Source organism: Gopherus evgoodei, chromosome 4 (assembly GCF_007399415.2).
Source record: "Gopherus evgoodei ecotype Sinaloan lineage chromosome 4, rGopEvg1_v1.p, whole genome shotgun sequence".
NCBI classification, from domain to species: Eukaryota; Metazoa; Chordata; order Testudines; family Testudinidae; genus Gopherus; species Gopherus evgoodei.
Genome location: NC_044325.1, coordinates 130188816 through 130210341, shown reverse-complemented (window position 1 = coordinate 130210341; position 21526 = coordinate 130188816). Strand labels below are relative to the sequence as shown.

At 46.5% G+C, this 21526-nt stretch overlaps 1 protein-coding gene across 3 annotated transcripts in view; it reads left to right on the top strand.

Annotated features, from left to right (window-relative positions):
• The window catches only part of KDM5B (lysine demethylase 5B), a 211111-nt gene that overhangs the window by 110114 nt on the left and 79471 nt on the right, over nucleotides 1-21526 (top strand). For all 3 annotated transcript variants that reach the window (XM_030561061.1, XM_030561062.1, XM_030561059.1), the window contains 8 exons: nucleotides 1014-1133; nucleotides 4549-4743; nucleotides 5125-5306; nucleotides 8034-8158; nucleotides 8718-8868; nucleotides 18927-19041; nucleotides 19698-20053; nucleotides 21037-21175. In XM_030561061.1, coding sequence (XP_030416921.1) covers nucleotides 1014-1133; nucleotides 4549-4743; nucleotides 5125-5306; nucleotides 8034-8158; nucleotides 8718-8868; nucleotides 18927-19041; nucleotides 19698-20053; nucleotides 21037-21175 — 1383 coding nt within the window. The remainder of the gene's footprint in view (nucleotides 1-1013; nucleotides 1134-4548; nucleotides 4744-5124; nucleotides 5307-8033; nucleotides 8159-8717; nucleotides 8869-18926; nucleotides 19042-19697; nucleotides 20054-21036; nucleotides 21176-21526) is intronic.

Sequence of the window (21526 nt, the reverse complement as noted above, 5' to 3'; positions counted from 1 at the left end):
CAAGTTTATCTTGTCCTGATTTAAGATGATCGATGAGGTCACATTAATTGATTTGCTGCAGATTTACTGTTAAAGGCTATATTGTGACTTAGCCATGTTTAGGGCTGTACCAGCTGGAGGGGCTTGTTAGGGGAAGTAAGGCCTCCCCTCATTCTCCTGTGTGGCCACATCAAACCCACTTGCTTCTGAGTCCAGGGTTGGGGAGAGCAGTAGGGACTTGAGCTGATGTAATGTACTGGTTTGAAAGGATGAGCAATGCAGTCATTGCTTTTGATCTAGTTGGTTGGATGGGATTGGGAATTAGGCAGACCCCATGGCTGTTCTCTCTTCCACTTGTGTTTAGCCAGCTCTGGTGGGTGGCCTTTGGGGTGAGAGTTTGCTGTAATGAGTCAGTGCAGCATACTCCCCTCCCTGCTGTGCAAATTCAGTCTTTCTTCCTTTCCATTGCTCTTCCTGTAGCAGCACATCTTCACACTGCCCCTTACTCAGAGCTGAAAGGAAACTTGATTTTGTCCTAAATGACCCTTGGGTTTGCCACCTTTTAAAGAAAAATGTATATTCAGAACTAAACAAAAAAATCCAGCAGCCACCAAGCACTAGAATATTTGTTAATTTTTTTAAGCCAAATTTGCTCGTTCTTGTTTGAAAAAAATATGAGCTCTTACATTTTAGAGAATGACGGTACATATACTGGTTGAGTGGTAGCTCCGTCTGCCAGTAAGGCTGAGTAACAGTCTGCTCTGGGAGTTGTCACCATTTGTTTTGTCAGCATTTTTCAACCTAATTGTTGGCACTAGGAGTTTACCTGCATTGTCATGGAGTGCATGGTTAGTCCCTGTGCTTTCTGAATAAAAATTGTATCTCTTTGGGTGAGGTTTTTGAAGTGCTTTAAGCTAAATAAATGGGATTGGACATCCACATGCCCTTGGTGGCTTTGAAAATCTAGACTGTACCTCTGTGTAATTCTTACCCATTGTTAGAAATCAACTTGGTTTGCCTCTTGTTTTTATTAGGTTTACCGAACCAACCAGTGTGCAGGAGAATTTGTAATTACATTTCCAAGAGCCTATCACAGTGGCTTTAACCAGGGTTTCAATTTTGCTGAAGCTGTGAACTTCTGCACAGTTGATTGGGTATGTTTTAAGAACATGGTATGGATTTTCAGTAAAAGTATATGCTTACCAAGTAGTGTGGTGGTAATTTTATTGTACATGCACAATCTCACTTGAATCAGCTGAGTGGAAGGCATAAAGAAGAATTTTCCTAGTGCACAGTGACCAAAGAAAACTCAGTGTGAATAGTGGTGCTTTGCTATTTTTCACTTTGTGCAATACTTCTAAGTAGGTAATGAAAATGCTTTTGCTTTACGTAGCTTAGTGATTTCAGAATACTAAATCCGCTTTAAAACAAGTTCAGTGTACTGACTGAACACTTTCCCCTCATCCAACTCCGCTAAAAGAATCAAACATCAATTATTAATGTGGGTTGTGATTCTTAGATGCACTAAGGTCATTTCTGCCATGGAAACAGCCTCTTGAGAATACCTGTTAGGCAAAGGGCCTGCCCAAACACTACAGAATAGCAGAAGACTCTGCGCAGCTGCTGCGCTCAACTTGCAACAAACAGGGCATGTTGGTCATGGAGGTATGGCCAGGATGCACTGAACTATGGGTATTCTTTGCTTCCCAGTGCCCATAACAGTTCTGGGGAAGCAGAGCATGAGTCAGAGGAGCCTCAGGGCTGCTTTAACTTATACTAGGGACTGGACAGAGCCCTGCATGTCATGAGAATACAGGGAGCATGAAAGTTGCGTAAAGATACCTTTTTTGCACCCTCACCCCTATTCTTGAACTAATTACAGGAAAATTATTATTCAGAATCAGGCATAGGGACTCTTCCAACTTCGCTTCAAACACCTTTAAAACGATTCTTATGGCATATCTCGGAACAATTTATTTACTGCAGTCTCAGACAAAAATTGTGGGCCAGCAGCTCCAAGTTTGTCTTACCCATTTTTTGACAGTAAATTATATTTACTTAGATTGTAAGCTGCTTGAAGCTGGGACTGTCTTTGTTCTTTGTCTGTACGGCACCTGGCACAGTAGGGTCCTGTGTGACCATCTTCAGGTTACATCAATGTGGAATGGAACTCTTTTGGACTATTACCCCACTTCACTGATTTTTGAATGGACCCTTTAAGCAGTACTGTCAAATCCAAATTTAAACTCTTTAAATCTTTAACGGTATTTAATTATAAAATATCAGGGTTGGAAGGGACCTCAGGATGTCATCTAGTCCAACCCCCTGCTGAAAGCAGGACCAATCCCCAGACAGATTTTTGCCTCAGATCACTAAATGGCCCCTCTCAAGGATTGAACTCACAGCTCTGGGTTTCAAGTATCAGAGGGGTAGCCGTGTTAGTCTGGATCTGTAAAAGCAGCAAAGAATCCTGTGGCACCTTATAGACTAACAGACGTTTTGGAGCATGAGCTTTCGTGGGTGAATACCCATGCATGCATCTGAGGAAGTGGGTATTCACCCACGAAAGCTCATGCTCCAAAACGTCTGTTAGTCTACAAGGTGCCACAGGATTCTTTGCAACTCTGGGTTTAGCAGGCCAATGCTCAAACCATTGAGCTGTCCTTCCCTTTTTATGATATTTTCTGTTAGGTAAAGATTGGAACTGTCCTCTGCTATTTAAATAAGAGCAAAATCAGAGTAGGTTATAAAACATGGTTTGTTTTGGCATTTTCAAGTTTTTATCTTGACCATGTATTACAGCTCTAACCATCTGTAGAGATCCACTTGTTCCATCTCACCAGGAAATTCTATGCACTAGCATGAGGTTGTCACATTGCTTTCACTTGGAAAAAGTAACCAGGAAAACTAAAACTGCATTTCTTGCATGCACACTTCAGCTGTTAAGTACTGTAAGATTTGTGAATTGCATCTCAGAGAATCAGACAGAACTGTTCCAAGAGGCCATTGCCTGGAGTGTACATCAGTGTTAATTTACTGGAAGTCTTAGTGGTCCAGTCCTAAATGAGAAAAACAGAAGATCCCTGTTCAAAGCAGCAGCAGATAATAGGCTTTGTGTACAAACCAAAGATTATGGCTGTTAAAGCTATTTTCTGTCCTCCTTATTGCTTTTAATCAAAATACGCTGAGCAGGGTTCCTCCAAGATAGACCAAATGCAGCCACCTTATAACATGATAACAAACAACATCTCCAGTGATTAAAATATTGTTTGGCCCTTTTCAAGTACAGTTGTTTCTGATGAGTCTCAGTTAGGATTTTTCCAACACAAATTTTGTCATTCTATGAAACAATTTTAAGTCATTTACATGTGGGCCATTTGGAAATCCTGCTGCTCTGACATCAGAATGCTGTTTATATATATTACAAGGGAGGCTGGAATAACGTATAGACACTTTAGGCCTGTATCCAGAGCTCCAGCTCCTGGAGTCATGTGAATACATCAGAATGTAAATGTTTAAAAGAAAAAAAAACACCTGTAGCCCTGATGGTTGCAAAGATAAACTAGAAAATGTGACATGAGTGTAACCACTGCAGTGAGGTCAGCCTGAGTCTGCAGACAGACTTAAAAAAACAGTGGAACAGGTGAACTGTCCTATTCCTGTTAATAGCGTGTTAACTCCAAGACTCATTGCTCTGGGTGGGGATTGTTGTAGTGTGCTTAGGGCCCTGGATTTTCTTAATCTGGCCCTGAGTGCAACAAGTTTCCAAGTCATGGAATCATAAAAGATTTGGGTTGGAAGAGATCTCAGGAGGTCATCTAGTCCAACCCCCTGGTCAAAGCAGAACCAACCCCAACTAAATCATCCTAGCCAGGCCTTTGTCAAGATGGGACTTAAAAACTTCTAAGGAGGGAGATCCTTCCACCTCCCTAGGTAACCCATTCCAGTGCTTCACCAACCTCCTATTTAAATAGTTTTTCCTAATATCCAATCTAGACCTCCCACACTGCAACTTGAGACCATTGCTCCTTGTTCTGACATCTGCCACCACTGAGAACAGCTGAGCTCCATCCTCTTTGGAAACCGCCCCCCCTCCCATTTCCCTCAGCCTCTCCTCATAAGTCATGTGCCCCAGCCCCCTAATAATTTTTGTTGCCCTCTGCTGGACTCTCTCCAATTTGTCCACATCCTATCTGTAGTGGGTGCAATACTCCAGATGTGGCCTCATCAGTGCCTAATAGAAGGGAATAAGCACTTCCCTTGATCTGCTGGCAATGCTCCTACTAAGTCCAAACACAACAGTCAGTATCCTGAGTTATAGGAACTTGCTCATGGTCTTGTTTACTCTTTAACATGTGGCGTACTTTTGATTAAAATTAATATACTTCCTAGAATGCGCTCTTATTGGCTTTCATTTGGTTGGATAGATAGTAATTAGTTAATAGCACAGACAGTCTGTGCCTTCACACTATTATGCCTCTAAAGGTTTCATAAACAACATTTAAAAAAAAAAATCTTGCTGATACTCCTCCCTCTCCACCCTCTTCCCCCCCCCCCGCCCCGATACAGCTGCCATTGGGTCGCCAGTGTGTGGAACATTATCGCCTGTTAAACCGCTACTGTGTTTTTTCTCATGATGAGATGATATGTAAAATGGCTTCCAAAGCAGATGTCCTTGATGTTGTGGTAGCTTCTACTGTTCAGAAAGACATGGCTATTATGATTGAAGATGAAAAGGCTTTACGAGAAGCTGTGCTTAAACTGGTAAGCTTTAGGAAGTGAAATTATGCTTACTGGAGTAACTTTAAAGTCATGATGTGAAGTTCACCCGTGGTGTCCTGCATTAATGTTACCCTAACCCTTTGATTTCAGTGGGACTAGTTGAAGAAAAAACTACTTGACATTACTGGGGTGTTAGAATTGGGCCCTTCGTAGATTTTTTTTTAATGCCTTTTTAAAATAATAGGTTTTTTGGTTTGTTCAATAACTTAGTTGAAGTAGTTAAGTCCTCGTTAACCAAAATGTAATTATTTTCATATGTCCAATATCTTAATCCTAAACTTTCCTGATAAATCATGTCTTTGATCAACTTAACTTTTGATCTTCTAGTCTGAGCTAGTCTGCTCTGTTCGTATTCTATTGTAGGGAGTGACTGATTCCGAGAGGATGGCTTTTGAAATGTTGCCAGATGATGAGCGCCAGTGCATAAAGTGTAAAACCACTTGCTTCATGTCTGCTGTCTATTGCTCATGTAAACCTGGCTTACTGGTATGCCTGTATCACGTAGAAGATCTCTGCTCCTGTCCCACCTATAAATATACATTGGGGTATGTTTTGGCTAGAAAAAAGTATTATTCATTGGGGGTCTTTGAGGACTAGGATATGCTTTTCTTAAATTTAGTTTTTTGAAGAATCTAGGGGGGGTGGGAGGCACATCACTCATCTGCTTTGCTAGTGATGCCATTTATATTTCTCCCACACCCATGTACAAACTTATTTCCACAGTGCCCTAAACAATGAACATCCTTTCTGAGATGGTGTATAATGCTATTAACTTTTCTTTTTCAAATCCCACAAGATATATTTCTGCCATAACACCTACAAGAGAGACAAGGTGGGCGAGGTGATATCTTGTATTGGACCAGCTTCTGTTGGTGTGAGAGACAAGCTTTCAAGTTGCGCAGAGCTGTTCTTCTGGTCTGGGAGAGGTCCTCAGAGCATCATAGCAAAATGCAAGGTGGAACAGTTTTTTTTAGTGTAAGCAGTTAGCATGTATTGTAAGAGACCATTCATGGTGGAGTGGCCTGTTAACATCTCTGCAGTCATAAGACAAAAAGGGATGGTGGGTTACAGATTGTTGCAATAAACCCTAAATCTGGTGTCTGATCAGTCCATGATTTTTAGTATTTACCAGAGTTATGAATTTAAGCTCCCAGCCTCATCTTTTGAAAGTGTTGTTGTGCAGGTTTCCTCTGAGGATGAGGATCAGATATAGAGTGATTGCTTTGTGGAAAGTATTCACCCACAGATAGTAAGGTATTTTTGTCTTTGATTATTTTCCTGTGTAAGTTCATTTTAGAGTGCAGTATTCACCCACATAAATGCTAACTACTTATGCTAAATAATCTGTTCCACTTTGCGTTTAGCTATGACACTCGAGTACCTTTCCCAGACCTGAAGAAGAGCTCTGTGTGGCTGAAAAGCTTGTTTCTCTCACCAACAGATGATGGTCCAATAAAAGATATTACCTCCTCCACCTCGTCTCTCTAATATCCTGGGACCCACACTGCTACAGCTACACTCCATGTAACATCTATGAGAAATTAGTGTGCTCATTCTGTTTATTTATGCCAGAAGAAGACTTGTAACTACTATAGCAAGATGAAACATAAGAATAGGCTTTGGTTTGACCCAGTGTGGCCAATCTAGCCTGATATCCTCTCTTCTGATAGGGGCTGCAGCCTGGGGCCCCTGCTCAAGGAGGCCCCTGCAAAAATAAATCACAGGCAGTGATCTCCTGTGCTCAGGCTGCCTGCCCTGGCCCCATGCTGCTCCCAGAAGTGACTGGCTGCTGGCAAGTCTCAGTGGCCCCTGACGGGGAGGGGGAGGAGGCTCCGTGTGCTGGCCCCACCCCCAGCACCGTCCCCGCAGTGAGTGGTGCTAAGGGTGCGGCATTTGCGGGTGCGGGCAGCGCATGGAGACATGCTGTCCCCCTCCCACCAGGGGCATGCAGAGACGCGTCAACAGCTGGCCGTTTCCGGGAGCGGTGTACAGCTATGGCAGGCAGGTAAATTGCTTGAGCCCTGCTGCGCCACTGGCCAGTAGCTGCATGTGTTAAGCGCATCCTGGCCAGGGCCTACACCTTGTGTGTCTGCCGTCCCCCTCCCTCCCCCGTACCTTAACCCCCCTGCCCCATGTCAGAATCCCCTCCTGCACCCAAACTCCCTCCCAGACCTCACACCCTCTCCTGCACCCGTGCCCCAGCCCCAAGCCCCCTCCTGCACCAACCTCCCTCCCAGAGCCCACACCCTCTCTTTTAGCCCAACCCTCTGCAGCAGCCCAGAGCTCCTTCCTGCACCCAAACCCCCTCCCAGACCCTGCACTCCCTCCTCCACCTCAATCCCCTGCCCCAGGTCAGAATCCCTCTTCTGCACCCAAACTCCCCCCCTCCCACCCACCCAGGTCAGAATCCTTCTGCACCCCGACTCTCTCCCAGACCCCGCAACCCCTCCTGCACCCCAATCTGCCCCAGCCCAGAGCCCCCTCCTGCACCAAACTCCCTTCCAGACCATGCACTCTCTCCTTCACCCAACCCCCTGCCCCAGGTCAGAATCCCCTTCTGCACCCAACCTCCATCCCAGAGCCCTCACCCTCTCCTGCACCTCATCACTCTTCCGCAGCCCGGGGCTCCCTCTTGCACCCAAACTTCCTCACAGACCCTGCACCCCAGTACCCTGTGCCAGCCTGGAGCCCCCTTCTGTACCAAACTCCCTCCCAGAGCCCGAGCCCACACCCTCACCCTCTCTTGCACCCCAACACTGCATCAGCCCTGAAATCCCTTCTGCACCAAACTCCCTCTCAAATCCTGCGCTCTTCTGCACCCCAGCCTCCTCCTGCACCAAGCTCCCTTCCAGGAAGAAGGCTGGTATACAGGCCCCACAAAATCTAATAGCCCCGAGTCCACAGGAGAGGTAATCCAGCCCTGCCCAGAGGGAATGAACAAAACAGGTAATCATCTAGTGATCCAGTTCTAACGTTTGCTGAGTAACTGAGTAATCAAGTTGCTTTCCTGAGCTATCCTTCACCCTCTGTTCCTCCCTGCTATTTTGTTACCTCTTCACTGTCTTATGTTCAGTTGGATTGCGACCTCTTCAGAGCAGGGACCTGGTCTAGAATTTGTAATATGAGGTGCCTAATATGCTTGTGAGCACTGAATAATAGTAAGTACAAACTTCTATAGATAAAGCAGTGGTGATTCATATGGACACTAAACAATATTATTTTGATGTTCATTCATGCCTTACTAAAGGGATTGAATTCTGTGCCCATTGCAGATATCGATATAAACTAGATGATCTCTATCCAATGATGAATGCACTGAAATTGCGTGCAGAATCCTACAATGAATGGGCTTCCAAAGTAAATGAAGCTTTGGAGGCAAAAATCAACCATAAAAGAAGTATGTATTTTCCTTATCTTGTATTTCCTACAGATGCTAAAAATTGTCAATTTCCAAAATGTTTCTTGTTCTGCTGTTAACTTCTGAAACTCAACAGCTTTGTCTTTGAAGCTTATTTATATATCATATAAATAAATCTGTATATTTATATGCCTGCTAAACTCAGGGCTGAGTTCAATCCTTGAGGGGGCCATTTAGGGATCTGGGGCAAAAATCTGTCTGGGGATTGGTCCTGCTTTCAGCAGGGGGTTGGACTAGATGACCTCCTGAGGTCCTTTCCAACCCAAATAGTCTGAGTCTATGACTCCATCTCACAACTAACAGTGTGAGTCCCCCAAAGAGAAGCTTGTTGAAGGTTGGGCTGTATGGGTTTGGCAGGTAGGGGATGTTGTATATCTGAGAGTGCAGTTTTTTTTTTAATTTCTGTACCAGCTTCAGAGGTATTTTTTAATTAGACATTGTTGCGTACAATTATTGCACTGCAGTATTCTTCTCTATTACTTAAAATCAATCCTAAAAAGGGCTATTTTTAATTAAAGAAAATATTCTCTTCTGAAAGGCCTCATCAGTTTTAAGGCTTTGATAGAAGAATCAGAAATGAGAAAGTTTCCAGATAATGATCTACTGCGACACCTCCGATTAGTTACTCAGGATGCAGACAAATGTGCCTCAGTTGCACAGCAACTTCTTAATGGCAAAAGACAAACAAGGTATGCGTTGCACTTATTTCAAATTACTGGGGGGAAAATTTGGAAAAGGCTCTTGTCTTATGGGTTTCCAAACTACGGCAACCCTTTTGGTCTCCTGAAAAGGGATCTGGTACTTCCTGACACATATGTCAAGTGTCCTGAACTTTGCAATTTCTAAAGGCCACCTGTTCCAATTTGAGGCAGCATTAAGTAAGTTATGTAAAATAGCACTCGCCTTTCTCTTCCTGGTGATCCATTGCACTTTAAAATGTTTTTCTTTCCTGAGAAGAAAGTTGTTTCTTCTTCAAGTAGTGTCCCTATGGGTGGTCCACTGTAGGTGTGTCTGCATCCCTGTGCTGCTGATCCGAGATCTTTGATAGCTGTATTTGTTGGGCCTGCACATGCACTGTCTCTCCTCATGCTGCATCTCGAGGCTAGCCATTGCATGTGGGCTATCCACCTTCCTGCCTTCTACCCCAAGCTTCACCAAGACAATAGGGAGGCCATACTACACACCTTAGATGTTAGGAGAGCCCCCTTTCATTCTATCTCGCATTTGGGAAGTCCCCTAGACCGGGGTGGCCAACCTGAGCCTGAGAGGGAGCCAGAATTTGCCAGTGTACATTGCCAAAGAGCCACAGTTCCCCTCCCACCCGCCGGCAGCCTCACCAGTCAGCGCCTCCCTCTCCTTCCCCCACCTCCTGATCAGCTGTTTCATGGCATGTAGGAGGCTCTGGTGGAGGAGGAATGAGGGCATAGCAGACTTGGGAGGGGATTGGAAGGGGTGGAGTGGGGGCAGGGCCTGTTGCAGAGCCAGGGGTTGAGCAGTGAGCACCCCCTGGCACACTGGAAGGTTGGCACCTGTAGCTTCAGCCCCAGAGTCGGTGCCTATACGAGGAGCTGCATACTAAATTCTGAAGAGCCGCATGTGGCTCCAGAGCCTCAGGTTGGCCACCCCTGCCCTAGACTCTTCCTCTCTATGGCAGAAAGATCCAGGGGCTTAGTGATATCAGCCCAAAGGCTCTTTAAGCTGGTCTCGATTTGCATCAGGCAGTGCTACCAAATTCATAACATGACTCCCGCAGACTCTATCCATACAGATTGCATGAGGTGGATCTCCTCATCTGTCGCCTTCTTTAATGGCATCCCCATCTCAGAGATCTGCGGAGCGTCATTGTGGGCATTAGTCTACACCTTCACAGAACATTATGCAATCACCGGGGACTCTGCCTCTGATTCCACAGTACTATCACCTGTGACTAACCCGACTCTGAAGTCCCAGTCCTCCAAGAGTGGTACTGGTCGGGAGTCACCTATAGTGGAGCCCCCAGAGGGACACTACTTGAAGTTACTCACCTTGTGCAGTAATAATGGTTCTTTGAGATGTGTGTCCCCATAGTAACTGCTCCACTACCTGCCCTCCTCAGAGTTCTTGCTTATGACTCTGTGGTAGAGAAGGAACTGAGGATGATTAGCCCATGTGTGCTGGCTGGCCTCGTGGTGCAACACGAGGAGAGACTGTGCATGTGCGGGCCCAATGGACAGTGCTACTGATCAGCAGCACAGAGACGGAGGCACACCTACTGTGGAGCACCCATGGGGGGCAAACCTTGAAGAACCATTCTTATTGCACAAGGTGAGGAACTTCTTCAGATATTGATGGACAACACTATTGTTAGATGTTTGGCTGTGTGCATGTTATTTTTACGTGCTGCAGTGGCTCTGGCCACAGAGCCTGTACAGCAGGCTTCCATCGAACTGCCCAGTAAGACCACAAGACTTGGTTTAATAGTGAAGGCACCAGGTCAGTTTTATTTCCAATGAAGTATGGTGCTAATGCCCCAGTTCAGTGGTTACAGGTACACTAACAAATGTATGCCCGTGACAGTAGACCAGCTCAGTGAACAGTGGGACTTTCCATTCCTCCCTAGGCCAGACAGAGACACTTCTTTGAGGCTTCATTTTATACATCAATACAAACAAATTACATATTGCCCCTCTGATGTGATTAGTTACCTGCCCCCTGACATGGGTTGTTACCACCCATTACCTTATACATATTGATTTGATCAAAACATCTCTATCCATCACATTGTCATCCTGTCCTGTTATTTAGAATGGGTCAGCATGTTCCTGTTCTCTTTAGGGAATATGTTGGTATTGAGGTGTTCTGGTCCCACCCTTCTGGAATGTGTTTGCATGAGTGCTCTGTGCCTAGCACCTCTTAAGAATGTGGTCTTTCTTGGCAACCTCAGGCCTGTTCTTGCCAGATTCAGTTGTTCTCTACCTCTTCAGCATGCAGGGGCATTTCCCTCTCAGTTCCTTCTCAACCTCAAGCCCTTCCCAGTGAGTGAGGACACCGCCGGACCTCCCCTAGTGGTCCAATCATCATCATCCTCTCCAGATGAGGTGATGGGGGCCCCTCCACAGCTAGCCCACCAGACAATTTCAGGGATCATCTGGCACTGCTCCCTAGGGTGGAATCAAGGTGGAGGAGATGAAGGAACAGATGGAGACATTGTTTAATGTGCTCTTAGCGTCCATTCCAGCCCACGTCGCACTCCTGAGTGGGTCCTGAAAATTGCCAGGACCATCTGGCAAACCCCATCCTCCACGCTGCCCACCTCTAAGAGAGTGAGAACAAAGTACTGTGTAAGGGTTTGAGTATTTATGCACCCACCTAAGTTCCTTGTAAGCAGCCTATTTAGCCCCGCGTAGGTGCTCAGGGAACCCAGCCCGGACCTGCTGCAGCCGGGGTGCCCCTCCCCCAGCCCCAACTCAGCCCTGGACCTGCCCAGGGAGGGGAAGCCTGAACCTAGCCTCGGCCCAGGCCTGCCGAGAGGGAGTGGGGGCACCTATGCCATAGCCCCAGCCCTGGAGCTGCTGTGGCAAAGAGAAGTGCCTGTCCCCCACAACTCATGTGCTGCTGTGGGGGGAGAGAGCTGGGGGGAGTCCTCCTCATCGCCATAGTCCTGGAGCATCCTCCTGCACCTCAAGCCCCTCATCCCTAGCCCGCACCCTCAGCCAGAGCCCTAACCCCCTGCACCTCAGCCCTCTGTTCCAACCCTGACCCCTCATCCCCAGCTCAACCCCAGAGTCTGCACTGCCAGCTGGAGCCTTCACCCTCTGCCCCAGCCCTGATCCCCTCATCTCTGGTCCCACCCCAGAGCCTGTATCCCCAACCGAGGACCTCACACACCTACACGCCTACCCTCTGCCTCAGCCATGAGCCCTCTCCCACACAGAACTCCTCAGCCTCACCCCCACCACATGAATTTTGTTATGTGCACCAATATGAAGGTGATGCGGCCAATGAGGGATAAACAGGGGCCTGCCAGTTCCACCCCTAAGAATAAGGAGCCCACGAGGCTGGATTTGTTTGATTGCAAGATTTCATTCTAAGGTCAGCCTCTAGTTTCGGGTGGGGAACACCCAGGCTCTCTTGTTTCACTAGAACTTTAACTTGTGGGACTCTCTCCTGAAGTTCAAGGACTCCATGTCTCAGGATATAGCCCAGAGTTTGCAACTCTGGAGGAGGAGGGTACTGCAGCGACTCTGTGCTCCCTCCAAATGGTCTGGGACACAGTCGATTCAGCTGCCCGGGTGGTACCCTTAGCAGTTGTCGTGCGGCACAGTTCCTGGCTTCAGACTGCTGCACTGTCCCAGGAGACGCAGGCCTCTATTCAGGACCGCCCGTTTCACGGTGCTGGCCTTTTTTCCGACCAAACAGATGCTCAACTGCATACCTAAAAGACACGCAGGCTACCCTCCGCTCGCTGGGGATGCACACTCCTCAGGCGTCGAGACAGCCATTCCAGTCTCCTCTGACACCTTGACAGTGGCAGCCTCAACAAGGGTCTGCAAAGAAAAGGGACGTCGAGTTTAGCTGCTGCTGCCCTTCATCATCCCAATCTCCTGCGCAGCCTGCCCAGGAGAAGAACCGAGGGGCCAGAAGCGCTCGTTTTCAAGGTGTACTTGGGAGCAACGCACCTGCCACCTGCCCAGATCCTTCCTATCTTTTTCTTAACCGCCTTTTACCCTACCGCTCAGCCCGGTTGCTGGTTACGTCAGACCGCTGCCTTCTGGACATAGTAGCTTGGGGCTAAACCCTGCAATTTTTGGCCATCCCTCCCTTCCTCCTCCTGTCTCTCTTCAGGAACCCTTCTCTTGAGCAACTCCTTGTTCAGGAGGTCAAGAAGCTCCTGGGCTTGGAAGCTGTGGAAGAGGTTCCTCAGGACATGCAAGAAAGAGGATTCTACTCCCACTATTTCCTAATCCCGAAGGCCAAAGGGGCCTCAGAACCCTTCTGGACCTGCATGGCCTCAACAAGTCTCTCAAGAAGTGGAAGTTCCGCATAGTCACCGTGGCCTCCATCATCTCTTCCTTGGATCCAGGGGACTTGTACACCACTCTCGACTTAAAGGATGCTTAATTTCATGTCTCCATATTCCTGGGACACAGACATTTCCTGCATTTCATTGTGGCCAGCTGCCACTTCCAGTTCACGGCACTACCCTTTGGCCTGTCTTCGGCCCCCAGGGTGTTCACGAAATGCGTGGCACTGGTAGTGGCTTACCTGACGTGTCGAGGGGTCCAGGTCTTTCCGTATCTCGATGACTGGCTCATCAAGGGTAGATCTCTGGAGCAGGTGCAAAGTAGCCTCAGTCTGGTGAATTCCACCTGCAGCAACCTGGACCTGTTAACAAACACAAAGAACACTACGTTAACGCCATTCCAAAGCATAGAGTTTATCGGAACGGTTTTCAATTCCACACAAGCCAGGGCCCCTTCCTTCCAGAAGCGTGGTTTCAGCCCATGGCGGACTTGATCTCCCACATAAAGAACAACCGGCACCATGGCCCACACGTGCCTGCAACTGATGAGCCAATGGCTGTGTGCATGTTTGTGGTCAGCCATGCCCAACTTCATCTGACACCTCTGCAAGCACGGCTGGCCTCAGTCTACATCCCCAGCTGGCACTTCCTGGACCAAATGGTCACGGCGCTGAGCCACATCTTCTTGTCTCTGGGCTGGTGGCAGGATCCCAAGTCGGTGCTGCAAGGAGTTCCCTTCGTATCCCAATCTCCGTTGCTCACCCTCATATTGGCCGCCTCGGATATGGGCTGGGGAGACCATCTGGACGAGCTCAACACCCAGGGCCACTGGTTACAAGCTGTCCTAGTGCTTCATATTGATGTTAGGAGCTCAGAGCAGTTTGTCTGGCCTGTCAGGCTTTCTTGCCCCACCTGAAGGGCAAGGCGTGGTGCAGGTCTTGATGGACAATACTGCCGCAATGTGTTGCATCAACAGACAGGCAGCGCCAGGTCTTCGACCCTTTGTCGGGAAGCGCTCAGCCTCTGGGACATTTTGTGTGCAGCACACCATTCATCTGTAACCACCCACCAGGAACATCCTGGTATATTGCCCCGTCAGGACTTTCTTGTCACACCACGAATGGTTGCTCCACCTAGAGGTGGTCAGCCTAATTTTCCGCATGTGGGGGTCTCCCCATTTGGAGCTATTCACATCCTGGCAGAACAGGAAGTGCCACATGTTCTGTTCTCTGCAGGGCAGGGACAAGGGCTCCCTGTTGGATGCCTGCCCGACTCCATGATCGGGAGCGCTGATGTACACCTTCCCGTAGGTGCCGTTAATCCACAAGGTCCTGCTAAAGGTGAAGCAAGACAAAGGAACAGTCATCCTCATAGCCCTAGTGTGGCTTCATCAGCACTGATTCAGCATGCTGCTGAGTCTTTCAGAAGCTGCCTCTTCGGCAGAACCATGACAATCTGCTGTGTTCAAACCTGCTGGCGCTCCACTTGACAGCCTGGTTACTGCATGGTTAAGTGGGGATGAGTGGCGTTTTTCCACTGGTGTCCAGCAGGTCCTGCTGGGCAGCATGAAACCCTCCACTAGGGCTGCCTACGTGGCAAAGTGGAAGTGGTTCACATGTTGGGCCTCAGATTGTCACATTTGTGTGGAAGAGGCCCCGCTGCAAGACATCCTGGGCTGTTTGCTGCACCATAAGTTCCAGGGCTTGGCGCTATCTTTGGTCAGGGTACACGTGGTGTCCATTTCAGCATTCAGCCCTCTGCTTCAAGGTTGGTCGGTCTTCGCCCATCCCATGATGGCGTGATTCCTGAAAGGTCTGGAGTGCCTTTACCCGCATATCATAGAATCCTAGAATATCAGGGTTGGAAGGGACCTCAGGAGGTCATATAGTCCAACCCCCTGCTCAAAGCAGGACCAATCCGCAGACAGATTTTTACCCCGGTTTCCTAAATGGCCCCCTCGAGGATTGAAGTCACAACCCTGGGTTTCTCCCATGACCATATCATTTAGGGGGTATTCTGACTTAGAGGCTTTCAGTAATAATCCCTCAAATGGTAGCTTCGCCCCATTGGCTCCTCAGCCAAGCACATACGCCAAATGTCTGAATCTGCGGTTCCTCTCGTACTGAGCAGGATTACTGCTGCAACAACACACCATCAGTAGGGTAAAACTAACCTGTCCCACTCGTCGCTACGAATGCTTGGCCGCCACAAACATTCCCTATGGCCGCCAGTTATCCCTGTGGTAACGTTCTGACACCTCCTGCTTTAATACCCAAAAAGTCAGAAGGATCATGAGGCCTTGCTTTCACGGTCTGTATTCATACTGAAAATCAAGATCAAGCAAACTTTTGCCCTTCTACTCCACAGGAGGTTTCTGTCCTCCCTGAGCTCGCCTTAGGACACCTGCATTACAGTTTGACAGGTGTACTGCCCCAGTCAAACTCCCCACCTGACACTGTCCCTGGAGCGGGTCATGCCTGGCATGCACTGGGCACTTGGAACCAGAAGCGAGAGCCCTTCAGGCCTCACCCCTGCACCTCACCAGGTAAGTGGAAAAAATGGTTCTCACTTGGGACTTGAATCTTGTGCTGTCAAGGCTCATGGGGGGCCCCTGTTTGAGCCATGGGCTTCCTGCTCCCTCCCGCTTCTCTCATGGAAGGTGTCCTTCTTAGTCGCTATAACTTCGGCCTGTAGTGTATCCAATATCAGAGCGCTCATGTCGGAACCGCCTTATACGATCTTCTATAAGGACATCGTCCAGCTGTGTCCGCATCTAGTCTTTCTGCCTAAGGTCATCTTCCAGTTCCATAATGGTCAAGATATATCCTTTGTCCAGAGCCTCATCCTACAGATGAGGAATGCAGGCTGCATACCCTGGACATCAGAAGGGCTTTGGCCTTCTATAGATAGAACAAAGTCATTCCATAAGTCTACATGATTATTTGTTGCTGTCATAGACAGGATGAAGGGTTGCCTTGTGTCTACCCAGAGAATCTCGTCCTGGACCACGGCCTCCATCCGCTACTGTTATGAGCTGGCAAAGGTGCACCGGCTGGCGATCATGACAGCTCCCTCGACTAGGGTGCAGGTGTCCTCAGAAGCCTTCTTCGCTCTAGTGCTGATCCAAGAAATTTGTTGCACTGACCCAGAAAGCTCAAGATAATGCTGGTTTTGGCAGAGCTGTGCTCTAATATGCAAGACTGAACTCTTATTTTAAAGAAGCCTTATTGAGAGCGCAGGAACAAACAGAGCTGGCTGTATTTTAAAGAAGCCTTATTGAGGGTGCAGGAACAAACCATACCGAAGTGCAGAAAGAATAGCAAATATGGCAGGCAACCAGCTTGGCTTAACAGTGAAATCTTCAGTGAGCTTAAACTCAAAAAGGAAGCTTACAAGAACTGGAAATTTAGACAGATGACTAGGAAGGCGTATAAAGATATTGCTAGAGCATGCAGGGGTGTAATCAGGAAGGCCAAGGCACAATTAGAATTGCAGCTAGCAAGGGATGTGAAGAGTAACAAGAAAGGTTTCTAAAGGTATGTTAGCAACAAGAAGGTGGTCAGGGAAAGTGTGGGATCCTTACTGAATGGGGGAGGCAACATAGTGACATGATGTGGAAAAAGCTGAAGTAGTCAATGCTTTTTTTGCCTCGGTCTTCACAGACGAGGTCAGCTCCCAGACTGCTGCACTGGGCAACACAGCATGGGGAGGAGGGGAGAAGCCCTCAGTGATGATAGAACAGGTTAAGGACTATTTAGAAAAACTAGACATGCACAAGTCCATGCAGATCTAATGCATCCAAGAATGCTGAGGGAGTTCGCTGATGTGATTGCAGAGACATTGGCCATTATCTTTGAAAATGCGTAGCAATCGGGGGAGGTCCCGGACGATTGGAAAAAGGCAAATACAATGCCCACATTTTAAAAAGGGAAAAAAGAGAACCCAGACTACAAACGGGTCAGCCTCACTTCAGTCCCCGGCAAAATCATGGAGCAGGTCCTCAAGGAATCCATTTTGAAGCACTTGAGGAGAGGAAGATGATCAGGAACAGTCAACAGGGATTCACCAAGGGCAAGTCATGCCTGACCAACCTGATTGCCTTCTATGATGAGATAACTAGCTCTGTGCATATGGGGAAAGTGGTAGATGTGATATATCTTGACTTTAGCAATGCCCTTGATACGGTCTCCCACGGTATTCTTGCCGGCAGGTTAGAAAAGTATGGATTGGATGAATGGACTATAAAGTGGATAGAAAGCTGGCTAGATTGTTGGGCTCAGCAAGTAATGATCAATGGCTCGATGTCTATTTGGCAGCCGATATCAAGCAGAGTGCACCAGGGGGCAGTCCTGGGACCGGTTTTGTTCAACATCTTTATTAATGATTTGGATGATGCGATAAATTTTGCGGATGACACTAAACTAGGAGGAGAGGTAGATAAGCTGGAGGGTAGGAATAGGGTTCAGAGTGACCTTGACAAATTGGAGGATTGAGCCAAAAGAAATCTGAGGTTAAATAAGGAAAGTGCAGAGTTCTGCACTTAGGAAGGAAGAATCCCATGCATCACTACAGGCTGGGGACCGACTGGCTAAGCAGCAGTTCTGCAGCAAAGGACCTGGGGATTACAGTGGATGAGAGGGTGGATATGAGTCAGTAGTGTGCCCTTGTTGCCAAGAAGGCCAACAGCATATTGGGCTATATTAGTAGGAGAATTGTAAGCAGACCGAGGGAAGTGATTATTCCCTCACTACAGAAGGGATGTGGACAAATTGGAGAGAGTCCAGCGGAGGGCAACGAAAATGATTAGAGGGCTGGGGCACATGACTTATGAGGAGAGGCTGAGGGAACTGGGGTGAGGAGGGATTTGATAGTAGCCTTCAATTACCTGAAGTGGGGTTCCAAAGAGGATGGAGCTAGGCTTTTCTCAGTGATAGCAGATGATAGAACAAGAAGCAATGGTCTCAAGTTGCAGTGGAGGAGGTCTAGATTGCATATTAGGAAACACAATTTGATTAGGATTGTGGCGAAGGGTCATTACCTAGGGAGGTGGTGGAATCTCCCTCCTTAGAAGTTTTTAAGGCCTGGCTTGACACAGCGTTGGCTGGGATTATTTAGTTGGTGTTGGTCCTGCTTTGAGCGGGGGAGTTGACTAGATGACCTCCTGAGGTCTCTTCCAACCCTAATATTCTATGATTCTAACTCCAAACCCACCTCCTGAGGATTCTGCTTGTAAGTCACCTACAGTGGAATCGATGTGAACAAGCACGCGAAGAAGAAAAAACTGTTCTTCAAGATGTGTTGCTCATGTCCATTCCATTACTCGCCCTTCTGCCCCTCTGTTGGAGTTATCGAGAAGAAGAAACTGAGAGGGCGGAGGGCTGGCAGCGCCTGATAAACCATGGAATGAGCGTGGCACTCCAGAGGGCGCTACAGCCAGCCCTATGGATACTGCTAATGTAAATGTCTCCGACCGCACATGTGGGCACATGCACACCTACAATGGAATGGACATGAGTAATACATCTCGAAGAACAATGTTCAAGAAAAGGTGAGTAACCATTTTTTCCAGTCAGTTTTGCATATAGACAAGTCCTAAGTCACTTAGATGCTTTTGAAGATCGTGATTTTCATGTATAAACTCTGAGATAAAGTTTCTGAAAATTCATGAGTAGACTTAAAACTTTAAATGTTGGAGTATGTTTTAGTGACATCTGACAATCTGGAAATGCCTATATGTAATTGCAGATATCGTTCTGGTGGAGGAAAATCCCCAAATCAGCTGACTGTGAATGAGCTTCGGTTGTTTGTAAGACAGCTATATGCTCTACCCTGTGTCCTCTGTCAGACTCCATTACTGAAGGTAACTTTGAGAGCTCTAAAGAGAACGGGGAGGAACTAAAACACTTAAAATAATAAAGAAAGCAATAAAATGTTCTTAAGACTACATACAGTTGAACAGCTAGTCTAGAACAGGAATTCACAAGTGGAAGGACTCATGTTCTGTTTAGTGTTGCTGATAAACTATTTATGAAAATATTCTAAATCTCAAGGTATTAAGAGAATGAGCATTTCAAGGTAAATTTTCCTTGTGCATCCCTTGCATCAGACACTATGCCTACACTATAGTTTGTTATAACTTATGTCACCTAGGGGTGTGAATATACAACCCCTCAATGACATAAGTTACACCAGCATACGCACTTGTGTGAACAAGCTATGTTGCCAGTATAGCTCCTGCTGCTTGCAAGGGTGGTTTTTTTATGCTGATGGGAGAGCGCCTGATGGCATAGTGTCTTCACCACACATGCTGCAGTGGCGCCGCTGTTTAGTACACCTGTGCCACTGCAACACTGTACATATAGACATGGCCTTAGTGAGCTGTTTGCCAGTAAATTCTGCTAGCAGTGCTTTAACTAACAGAACAGCTAAGATTGCAGTGCTGTTGGGTATATGAGCTTTAAGCTTTGACAATGGTTTTCTCCTTTTTGTTTTAATAGTTACTGTTGTGTGTTTCAGGATCTTCTTAATCGTGTGGAAGCTTTCCAACAGCATAGCCAGAAACTTCTCTCTGAAGAAATGCCCAGTGCTGCAGAACTGCAGGAGCTATTGAATGTCAGCTTTGAGTTTGATGTTGATCTTCCACAGCTAGGAGAACTGCGGATCCGTCTGGAGCAGGCACGCTGGCTGGAAGATGTACAGCAAGCTTGCTTGGATCAAAGCTCCCTTACTCTGGATGATATGAGACGACTCATAGACTCAGGTGTTGGATTGACTCCTCATTCAGCAGTTGAGAAAGCAATGGCTAAACTGCAAGAACTTCTTACTGTATCTGAACACTGGGATGACAAGGCCAGAAATCTGATAAAGGCCAGGTAGACGCTGAATCTTAGAGTTTGGGAATAGGTGCAATTAGTGTTGCATCTTTCACTTGGTAACCCAAAAAGCAGGCAGTTCGCATGTGGTCCTGGCCTTCTTGCCTTTGTTTTTCTCTTCATTTTTATGAGTGCATGAATATACTAATGTATCATTCCTTAGTTTGTAGCCGGTATTGCATGGAACTTTGTAATATTGGATGATGTGTAGACAAACAATTCCATGCTGCTTATAAACAATCTCTGCTCAGTCCCTTTTTAAAAAAAAAAGAAAAAGTGAGCTCTGGGACAGGAACTCATTTACAGTACTCTGGGTAACTTCGAGACTTACACCTTTACATTCCTAGCCACAATGATCCAAGTTGGCATTTAAGTCACTGGCTAGTGGTCTCTTGTCTACTTTTCCCTAGTCTGAGATCCATATTGCTCACCTTTTTCAGGCATAAAAAATTTTTAATTTTTTTTTTTTTTTAAAGTGAGAGGAATAAGTCCAACAGCCCTTTCTCGCTTGTGTAGTGAATGATATTTGTGGCGGGGCATGGATGTGGGATCCTTTTCTTAAATTGTGCCTAGTTTTAGCTTGAATTTAACTATTACAAAAATACCAGTTTTTTAAATGAATTATTTATAAATCAAAATGTTCACACTCCCAAATGTCACTGCAGTAATGACTTACTTGATAGCCAATAATTAGGTATTGTGCCATAAATTATTATTGTTAAAACTCTAGTCATGTTACCAAGACCTAAATTCACTGGTAGTTTTGGACATACCTTCCTCCCTTTGAAACAGCTCCTTGAACAGCATCGTTTTTTAGTGGTAAGAATGTAGTCTCATTCTTAGAATTGTGAGTGTAGGGTTCATCCCTCATGCAGTTCAATTTGTTTTGTAGTTTGCGATTTCTCCCCAGCCTTTGAATAACAAAGCTAAAATGAACTACTTTGTATCACATTTTGAGTAGGCTGTGTGTATCGTTTACATAGACCACGACAGTCAGTAAACAGTCTTGCGGCAGCAGTCAAGGAGATAGAGGAGATTCCTGCCTATCTCCCAAATGGTATTGCTCTGAAAGATGCTGTACAGAAGGCCAAAGATTGGTTACAGGAAGTGGAGGCCCTGCAGGTAGGTAAATTATTCCTATTTGTTATTCATTTGGGAATATTAATAGATTGATATCAGTGTGTCACTTCACTAACTTTTGCATATGCTAGAAGTATGTGCTTCAATCTTCTTTGAAATTAAGCATGCTGGTTTTGTAACAGTTACTGCCTTGAAACAACTAGTTAAATTATGGACTGATGAATGCTTTAATTTTGACTTGAATCTCTGGCAGCAGTGGACCTTATGTATATTACTTGAATCTGGAATTAATTTACTGCAATGAATATAAAATGAGCTGTTGGTAGATAAATAGTGCAAAACATTCCCTAATATGTCCCTCACAGCCACTAGTTAACAATTATGACACTATAT